The 10210-nt window shown below is 30.2% G+C and overlaps 1 protein-coding gene across 1 annotated transcript; it reads left to right on the forward strand.

Annotated features, from left to right (window-relative positions):
• The first annotated feature begins 196 nt into the window (after positions 1-196).
• Positions 197-9889, forward strand: LOC126735733 (ubiquitin-conjugating enzyme E2 G2). The gene is made up of 5 exons (XM_050439820.1): positions 197-357; positions 411-492; positions 548-666; positions 722-862; positions 9664-9889. Exons 1-5 carry the CDS (start codon positions 315-317, stop codon positions 9777-9779), a joined length of 501 nt encoding a protein of 166 aa, XP_050295777.1. The 5' UTR covers positions 197-314; the 3' UTR covers positions 9780-9889.
• Positions 9890-10210: the final 321 nt, after the last annotated feature.

Here is a 10210-nt window from a genome sequence, read left to right on the forward strand (position 1 = left end):
TTTAAACAAGTTAATCTCGATAAAATACATATGCAAGATTTTTTTTAAATAATATAAAAACAATTATCATTTATTAAAAATAAAGTAGCAGAAAAATAATCCCCTTGATTGTGCCTAGATCTGGCAACCTTGGCGATATTTAGAAAATATGCTGTAGCCACGTCCAATATTTTTTTAGGTTAATTAAATCAGCTGATAATGACGTACGCACTTTTAAGGTTCTAAACTTCTAAAATCTAAACAAAATATTAGGAAAACACTAATTTACTAAAATTATTTCGTAAAACAGCTTCTGACTAAAATCTAATAGAAAAATGGCAGGTTCGGCTCTACGGCGTCTCATGGCTGAATATAAACGTAAAAAGATATTTAAAAAACTACAATTAAATGCTTAATACCTTGCTTTTTAGAGCTAACTTTGAATCCCCCAGAAGGCATAATAGCAGGCCCTATAAACGAAGAAAACTTTTTCGAATGGGAAGCCTTGATAACGTAAGTTTTTATAAACTTTTACTCCCATAAGTCCAATATTACCCTCACCTTTTAGGGGTCCAGAGGGAACATGTTTTGAAGGTGGAGTGTTCCCGGCAAAATTGTCTTTCCCAGCAGACTATCCCCTCAGTCCACCGAAGATGCAGTTCACTTGTGACATGTTTCACCCCAATAGTAAGGTTTTATGTAACTTTTTCCAAGTATTTATAAAAATAATTGTATTTTTTAGTATACTCAGATGGTCGGGTATGTATTTCAATATTGCATGCTCCAGGAGATGATCCAATGGGGTATGAATCTAGTGCAGAAAGATGGTCTCCAGTACAAAGTGTGGAAAAGATATTACTGTCTGTTGTTAGTATGTTAGCAGGTTAGTGGGAGCCAACAATTATTTGTTTATTTTCAAGTTTGTTTCTATCGTTTGATAAACATTGCTAATTAAATACAGTTGCCTCTTAAACAATACTAGAAACTTCAATAACATTAAGAAAAAAAGAGGTAAAACTTCAAGAAAAATTTTCCCAAGAATTAATAATTCAAAAATCATTCCTTTCAGAGGTACAAAGTTTTAATTTCTTTGGATCTTTTCTGGCTTTCTATAGACTAAGTTGATTTCTCAATCACTCTTTTTATTGATATTTTTGGTATTAAGTTTCTTTTTTATTTATTGCATGTTAGGTCAACTAATCATTTTACATTTTTATTGATTATGTTGTATAGTTGGATCAATGGATCTTTGCGTTCACATCACTAAACTATCATTCAACTCAACACAATTGTTTCTCATCCGCTCTCTTTCTAATTTAGACAAATCAAATGAGAAAGAGCACAGAACGTAAGTCTTCAAAATACTCGACCTACGGTCAGAGCGACAGTTATGAGTTAGACAAAGACAAACATCCGATCGCGTGTCTATGATAAACTTTCAACATCATTGGCTCCCCGTCGGGTTTTAAAATCGATTATTTCCTTCCGGGAGGGTGACTGTTTTCATAAAAATGTACTAAATATAATACATTTTTTATATAGAAGTATACTGGTATAATATATGTTTTATGTTTAGATATTAAAAAAATAACTTGTTTTCTTCTAATGAAGAAAGGAAACCACGGGTTGTAAATAAAACAAGTTTTAATTTAGAATTTTCTGTAATAACACCTCATGTTAGTACATTTTGTAGAAAGTTCTTTGTACATCTTAGATCTTCGTATCCAACCACAAGCAACCATGTTTGTTTATGTTCTCGACTTTGCTTTGCCAAAGAGTTTTAGAGAAATTTGATTTGTTTTGTTTTCTTATTTACTGTTCATCGTTGTGTTTTGTGTTTGGTTGAAGCTCTATTGAAATAGTTTTTTGCCAAACCTTTTTCTCTAGAGGAATCTAGAGGAACCTTCATTAATTATAATGGATAATGCTCCGTACCATTCTGTCCAGCTAGAAAAGCAACCTTCATCCTCATGGAAAAAACAAGAAATTGCTGAGTGGTTAGTAAAAAATAATATACCATACAATAGACAAATGTTTAAGCCTGAGTTATTAAGCATAGCAAATGTGTACAAAGGCCAAAGCAATATAAAATAGATAAAATATTGCAAGAAAATGGACATGAAGTTTTAAGATTGCCACCCTATCATTGTCAATTTAATGCGATTGAGATGATTTGGGCAGATGCCAAAAATTTTTACAATACCCATATTGGTGAAAATGGGCATAAAGATGAAAATGTACTGGATATGTGGAAAAAATCATTAGAGAAATGTACACCAGAAGTATGGAACGCTCTTTCCCACACTGAAAAAATAATCAAGGACTGGTATGATAGGGAAGTCATTATTGAAGAGACACCCCAAATTCTGATTAGTTTAAACAGTAAAACTAGCTCAGAAGATAGTGACAGTGATTATTCATAACTGAATTTTCTATCTTAAACTTTGATATTCTTTTGTTCAATGAGAAAAAACTTGTTTTGAAAAAAATGTTTTGGTGTAAGAATATTTGGGTTACGGTATAATATATGGGTTGCTCCATTACTTTTAGCATATTATCATAATAAGTATCTCTTATTAACTAAATCTCTTGTTTGTAAAAAAAAAGAAAAATTTGAATGGAGGTACAAATGATTCATTTTTTGTTTTTTTTGTCAATAACTTGTTTTTGAAATAGGACTGCAATAAAGTAAATAATAATGATTTAAAACGCTCATGAAAACATTATAATTATGTCTCAAACCTTTATACAAAGTGTTAAAGCTTTTCATGAGCTTTAAAGGAATAAAGTTCATGGAAATTTATCTTTATATAATATGTATACTGTCTATTTTCGATGAAAATCTTTCTTTATTAAAAATTGTTATTAATATTTTATTGTGAAGTAAAAAAAAATCTTATGATAACTTTTATGAGGTCCTAAAAGACACTGTGTATGAAGTACCTTATGTCAAAAACTTGGAATTAAAAATAAATATGTATCTCAAAAAATTGTATGAAGTACCTATTGCATTTATAAGTAGAAAAGACGTGAGTAATTTAAAGAAATATTCTACCAGTAATAAAGAACAGCAGGTTGAAATAGACAGCAAATAGATATAAATAAATTAGCTGCCCTAAAAGTGACAATATACTAAAAACAAATTTCAAAGAATTGCAGATTTCATCTCTGGCGAAAATCGCCGCCACGGAAATTGGGCATAAAAACCTATTATTTTTTTTGAGTTTAAAAATTAAATGCCGCCGCCACTGATGCTGGTTTGACAACTGATTGATTCATATAAACATTGACCTTGAACATGTGATGACGTAAACGCAAAGATCCATTGATTCAACTATATGTATGACACCTCATAGGCCAAATGGAGTAACCCACAAAATAGCCGAAATTAAGTTAAGTACATATCTCGATTCTTCTCCAAAAAATACATTAGCTGGCCAAATGATATAGCCCACAAGAAAAACTAAATTATCAAAAAAACTGAAAAACATAAAATCTCCAAGTTTGGAGTAACTGTTTTAAAGAGTGGCCAGTTGATGTATCCCCCAAGTGTAACCCTATTTCTTAAAGGATTGACCTAACATGAACAAGGCCAAATGCAGTAAGCCATATTATTCAAAAATAAGGTAAAAAAAAATGCGCAAAATTGTCAGGAGCCATATAACGTAACCCACACATGCTCACATTGTATATTAGAGTAAGAACTCAAGGAGTGATCTGTGTTTGTTGTTTTGCTGATATTTTTAATTTTTCTAAAAAAGTGTCAGACTAATTTATAATAAAAGAGTGAATTTGTCAATAATTATCATAAGGTAAGTTGATAATAATGTTATGATATTATTATAAATAGGCCAGTATTCGGACGATGACGGTAAAATCAATTCACAGGTTGATTGAAACCTTTCCTTGTGAGTTGATTTTTTTTTATCTCTAATAAAAGGCATTTAAGTTAGTATTATAATAGCATTAAAATGCGTATATTAATTACTACTAATTAGTCTAAAAGAGCATTTTTTCACTAAAAAGTGAAATATTATAAAGTTGGGTTAGGATAATAGTTGCTTGCATAGATAGTAGAGATAAATAATAGAATATTGCAAGGGAGCATAGACAGACAATTTTGATTTTAAAATGATAGGTTTTGTTTATCTCGGTTGTTTTAAAGTGCGGAGCGGAATATAATAATTGAGGATGACGCCATCCAGGAGGCAACACAAAGTTTCGCTTCTTTAGTAGATTCAGATGCCAATCAAAAAGAGCAAGAAGCACATGAAAATGTTGAAGACAGTGACATAAACAAATATATTTTGCATCAGCTTACTCCAGTAGAACCATTTTACTGTATGACACCTGATCAAGAACTAACAGGTATTTTGACAAACAACAGAAAAGAACCCGGAAGTTGTGAAATACTAGCTGATAAATATTTCTGGTAGTAGTTTTTTTTATTGGCTTAATGCTATTTTCAATTAATTCTAACATTTTAGATTTTATTCCATCCACAGACGCATTACCCGACATTGCCTGTGAATATGTAATTTTTACAACTGAACCACACATAGAGTCTATTCCAAATGATTTTCATTTTCAAATTCAGGAGAAGATTAACTCTGAAGAGGAACCAGAAATATCGGGCAATAATATCGATCAATATGGGTTGGCAGACATCACTGAAGCCCATATTCAGCAGATTCCCACACTGGTAGTAGAAGAAGAAATAGTTGGTGAAGCTGGTGTTAAAAAGAAGAAAACGGGTAGTTTTAGAGATATACAAAAAAAGCTGCGTCTTTCGGGAAACCAATATCTACAACGAAATAAAAAAGTAGTAAGAGAGAAACAAATAAAAGAAAATCCTTGCCAAAACAAAAAATGCCAACATAAATGTGCCACAATTCTTACAGAAGATCAAAGATAGGCAATATTTAATAATTTCTATGGTTTTACAAGTGAAGAGGAACAGAAAAATTTTGTTATCATGCGTTAAAAGGGTTCCAATAAAGCGCCGCTATGGTGCTACTGGTGAAAAAAGCCGCCGAAAATGTTCAAAGGCCTACTATTTACCGCTAAATGGTGAACAGAAACAAGTATGTCAACAATTTTTGTTGGCTACTCTTTGTGTTTCTCAAAGAAGACTAATGTATTTGGATGAAAATAAAACTGATATGAATACTCCAAAACCTGAGGGCCGCGGTAAGTTTGAACCCAAAAATAAAACTCCTAGTAACGTTGTTGATTATTTACGCCAATTTTTAACAACATTACCGGTTGTTCCCTCGCATTATTGTCCGGGAAAAACTACAAAACGTTACTTACCACAAGAGTTTAAAAATGTAGCCACTTTGTATAAAATCTATAAACAGAACTGCTCAGAAAGTCATCAACAATCGGTTAAAGAAAAATTTTTTAGAGATTTTTTTAAAAGAAAGTATAATATAGGATTCCATCTGCCTAAAAAAAATAAATGCTCGTTTTGTGAGTCTCAAGCAAAAGGAGAAACCAACAATGATGCACTTACTTTGCATTTACGAGAAAAAGAAAACTCTTATAAACTCCATCTTAAAGAACAACAATGAGCCAAAACCAATCTAAATTTTGTATGCGCTAGCTTCGACTTACAAAAAGTTCGCAATACTCCCCATGGAGGCAGTATGCTCCTCTATTATTCGCGAAAATATTCCTTCTATAATGAAACGTTTTATGAGTCCGGCACTAAAAACGTTTATTGTTTTCTTTGGTGTGAAGAGGATGGTAAGAGAGGATCGAATGAAATTTGCACAATAATGGAGATGTATCTTCAACAAGTGGATGCTCGAAAAACTATAACTATAACGGAAGTGGCCTTGTTTTGTGACTCTTGTCCAGGGCAGAATAAAAATCACCAACTGTTAAGTTGCATTGCTTGGTTTATTAGATCTGTTTCAGTTAATATTCAACAAATATCCCTGTACCTTTCTTTTACCAGGTCACACCTATATGCCTATTGATTCTGTCCATGCTTCTATAGAAACGGCTATAAAAAGAAAGACAATTTGGGCTCCATCGGAATGGCCTACTATTATTCGCAATGCACGGAACGCAAAGCCATACGAAGTTATAAAGCTTGTATTTTCGAGTTTTAAAGACTTTAAAACATTTCAGAAAAATATTTACCCTAAATCGCTGAAGAAAACTGATTCAGGAAAACAGATTAAATTTAAAAGTATTCGAAGAGTTATGTTTGCCAAAGACTGTGATCAAATAAAACTCTTCTACACATTTGAGGAAACCGAAGAGCACCAGTTACTAACTGTACCAAAAAAGAATCAACTCACAAGGCACTCCAAACAAGTAAAGCCATCTCAATTATACCAAAGTAAACTTTCAGTTTCGGAACAGAAATTTAAGGATCTAGAAAACCTTGTTAAAAAGGCAATAATACCAGGGATGTACCACACCGAATATATAAATCTAAAACCCAGCTCTGATCTACCAGACGTTTTATCAGAAACTGATGAAGAAGATGAACTTAGTGATGATGAGATACCCCTTAAAGAATTACAACAACAGCTATTGCAGAAATCTACAAAAAAAATTAAAGTTTTTTTTGTATTTGCGCAGGTATTACCTTCATACTTAAGTAAAAAAATTATAAAATAAAAGTTTTTTATTTAGAGGACATTATTATTTTTATTACAACCAAAAAGCGTATCCCCCCGATAAAGAGTTTATAACAATAATGTTCTTAACTTTTTGATAAGCCAAATAATGTAACCCGCATTTTTTTTTAATATTGTTAATTTTTTATTTATTAATATTAGTTTTATTAGGATTTGCTTTATAAAACTTTTTTTTAACAAAATTAGCAACAAAAATTTAAAATTTTACTATGAAAAATAATTATAATCAAAGATTTATTTTTAAGTTTTTCGACCCTCCTGTAAAATATAACTTTTATGGGTTACGCCATTTGGCCTATGAGGTGTCGTATATATAAGAAAAAAACATAAAAAGATTCCAAGGAGTATAATATGGAGTTTTTCTCCTTTGGTGCCAATGTTTTCTTTAAGTTTATCCTACTTAGTTGGATTTTTTATATTGGTTCACTTAAAAATTTCAGCCTTGTTACTTTATATAATAGCCTAATTAAGTATAAATTATGTTATACATTAATCATGTGATTTCCCAACTATAATGTTCATATAGACAGACTTGATGTGTAGTTAATCATTTTAATTTTCTTATGTCTGTAGTATATTTTGGAGTGAAGAGCTTGGGATATTGGTTGTTTTTCAATCATTTCAATTCTTATAGACTGCTGGTAACTTAAGCTACTTAAAGTATATAATTTTTGGAGTTTATCTATTTTATATAATTACTTCTTGATCTATTAAGCATAAGTTGTCTTATTGTCTCCTTGGGAATTTCCTGTTAGATAATGTTTGGTAAATAAAAAGTATTGAAAATAAATAAAATTTGTTCTTATGCCCTTGATTAACTTAGGTGAAATGTAATTAGTAAAATATAAATTTTAAACGGAGCAGGCATTTAACATATTTCTTCTTTTTTTCTGGCATTTCAAGATATCCAGATTTTTTTTCCATTTAATAAAGAAATGACTCAAGGCTGAAGAAATGACCTAACAGTAATCTCTTTATCCTTTTTTCCAGGGATTTTAAATTACTGACAGAATTTATTGATTATGATTTTTATATATTTTAGTTCCTTTTCCAGAGGTTATAGTTTTTAGGGAATTTCTTAACAATCTTTAAGGATTTTGAAGACATTTCTTAAAATCATTTCCAGGCTTTTAAAGCGTTTTTTATCAGATATTAAAGCTAGTGAGAACATTTTAAAACTTTTTTGGGAATTCTAAGGAAGTTAATTCTTGTCCAGGAATTTCAAGTCACCTATTTTCATTAATATCAAAGTCTCTAGTATTAATTCAAGATTAAATTTTACACTCATAGTCATAATTATTTACTCATAGTTCCCTTAATAAATTCATTTCAAATCAAAAATATGCAACATCACTTGGATTTTTGTGATTGAAATTGACAATAAATAAATAAATATATTGTTCTGTACTACTTATTGGAAAGTTTTGTTTATTTTAACATATGCAATAGATCCCTAAGCATACTTTTAATTTTTTGTACATTTATTTTAAACTTAATTTTAATTGCTGGACAGACTGGCCCGATTTTTTGTGGAGTTACTAATAAGAGGCAAATAAAGTAAATTCAATAGCATCCATATATATTTTAAGTTTTTAAACAAAAAAAAACTCTCAGAGTCAATAGTTATGTCAGTATTCAAACTATTGCATGATTTTATACTTTCCTTGCCTGGATTGAAATTCTCAACTTAAATTACAACGAGTACAAAATACACACTATTGCTTTGTTAATAATTTGAGGAAATATGATCACGTATCGCAATCCATGCACAGTTCAAAGGTTTCTGAGACTTTTAAATAGCAGTTTGTTATCTTTCTATATCGTTTATTTAAAACTTGAAACTGTGAATTTATTAGAAAAAATGATTTTCGAAAATGTTATACATAATACATACATTAGGTTTAATACATTTACAATGCGGGACCATATCACAGCCGTTATCTATCAAGTTTTTATAATCGTTTTAAACCAAACTTTAAGATTTCTATTTCTAGCTATCGAAAGATACTATAGTACTATTTTTGGATAAACAAATTGCCATTTAACCACTGTTGATCTTAGAATTTATTATCTGTTAAATGGTTGACCTTCTACTAAGGTATAAGGTACCTTTGTTCGTACTTTTTTTATATGATGGCACTCATTTTATTTAGTTTTCTTTTTTTCTCTCCATTTAGTTTAGTTTTCCTTTACTGAATTTTTCTATTTTTTACTTTTTAGACCTGTAATCTAGAAAGGTTAAAAGTTAAAGAATTTTCGCAAAACTAATTTTCGGTATTCTGGGGCAAATAATGTAACTTGTTGAATAAAGATGATTTGTTATTATTATATAATTAGCTGTTAGGGCTTCACTTTCATACTAAAATTAAAGCATACCAGCAAACAGACTATTTTTGTAATTTCTTCCAAGCAGTTCAAATAATTTGCCAGTCATTTCAAACTGTTTAAATTATATTTCAATTTTTTACAGGCAGTTGGAGTAATTTCTTATTATTTTCAGGCAGGTTAAGTATTTTCCATTTATTTCAAGTAGTTTAGGTCATATTTCTATATTACGGTCTTAATTTACTTGAAACAAGTAAAAGATTACTTTAACAGCTTATAATAGACTTTCACCATCTGGAAGTTGGCTAAGTACCTGGAATATTTTTCAATACACAGAATTGACTTCAAAAGCCTGGAAATAGATCTGAAACTATTTTAACTGTCTTAGTTTATGTGCCAAGGAGAAATTGATTTAACTGTCTGAAATAAAAAAAAATCTTGGAGATTAACCTACCTGGAAAAAGTAAAAAACATCTGCTTCTCATAAAATCAAAAATGACCTATAGTACCTGAAAAAAAACATAAAACTTTCTGGATAGCCCCGAAATAAGTTTAATTGCCTGTAAAACATCGGAAATAACTCCAAATTCTTGATAAAACTTATAATGAAAGACGTTAGAAATTATTTTATGTGCAAAAGCGAGAAATGACTTAATAACTAGAAATTATTGATTGATACAAATGCTTGTCTATTTCATTTTAGAGCCGAACGATGAAAGTGGAGCCAACGTAGATGCGGCAAAAATGTGGCGAGAAAACAGAGAAGAATTTAATGGAATAGCAGAGAGACTTGTGAGAAAAACCCTTGGAATTCCATAGAAAAATAAATGGTGAATAAAAACAAAACAGACAAGCAAAACTTAAGGCGATTGTTATTATTGTTATATATTAATTAAATTATTAAAATAAAACACTTTTTAATTGTTTCATCATATTCTTTTATTTATCATTGTTTTCCGAGCCAGAGTTACATAACAAACATATAAACCACATAGGAAGTTATGTAGGAACATAGAACTACAAAAAAAAATAAGAAGGAAAGAAACTCCGTCACTAATTCTGCTTTGCTCCTTTAATTTTGTTATATGGAAATACAAGCTATTATCTATTAAATTAAACCCTTATAACTCACTTTAATATGCCATTTGATGAGTTGTGCGTATATGTACTCAGATAACAAAAATTGTTCATCTAGAATCAGTTATTTTACACCCCTATTCAATCCACTAGATAGAAGCACGGTATTTAAA

The sequence above is a fragment of the Anthonomus grandis genome, chromosome 4 (genome assembly GCF_022605725.1).
Source record: "Anthonomus grandis grandis chromosome 4, icAntGran1.3, whole genome shotgun sequence".
NCBI lineage: Eukaryota > Metazoa > Arthropoda > Insecta > Coleoptera > Curculionidae > Anthonomus > Anthonomus grandis.

Excerpts from the sequence above, each read along its gene's own strand:
- LOC126735733 (XM_050439820.1), top strand. The coding sequence starts at position 315 with ATGGCAGGTTCGGCTCTACGGCGTCTCATGGCTGAATATAAAC. Across the intron at positions 358-410 it reads TCTCATGGCTGAATATAAAC|AGCTAACTTTGAATCCCCCA; the intron begins GTAAAAAGATAT and ends CTTGCTTTTTAG. Across the intron at positions 493-547 it reads GAATGGGAAGCCTTGATAAC|GGGTCCAGAGGGAACATGTT; the intron begins GTAAGTTTTTAT and ends CTCACCTTTTAG.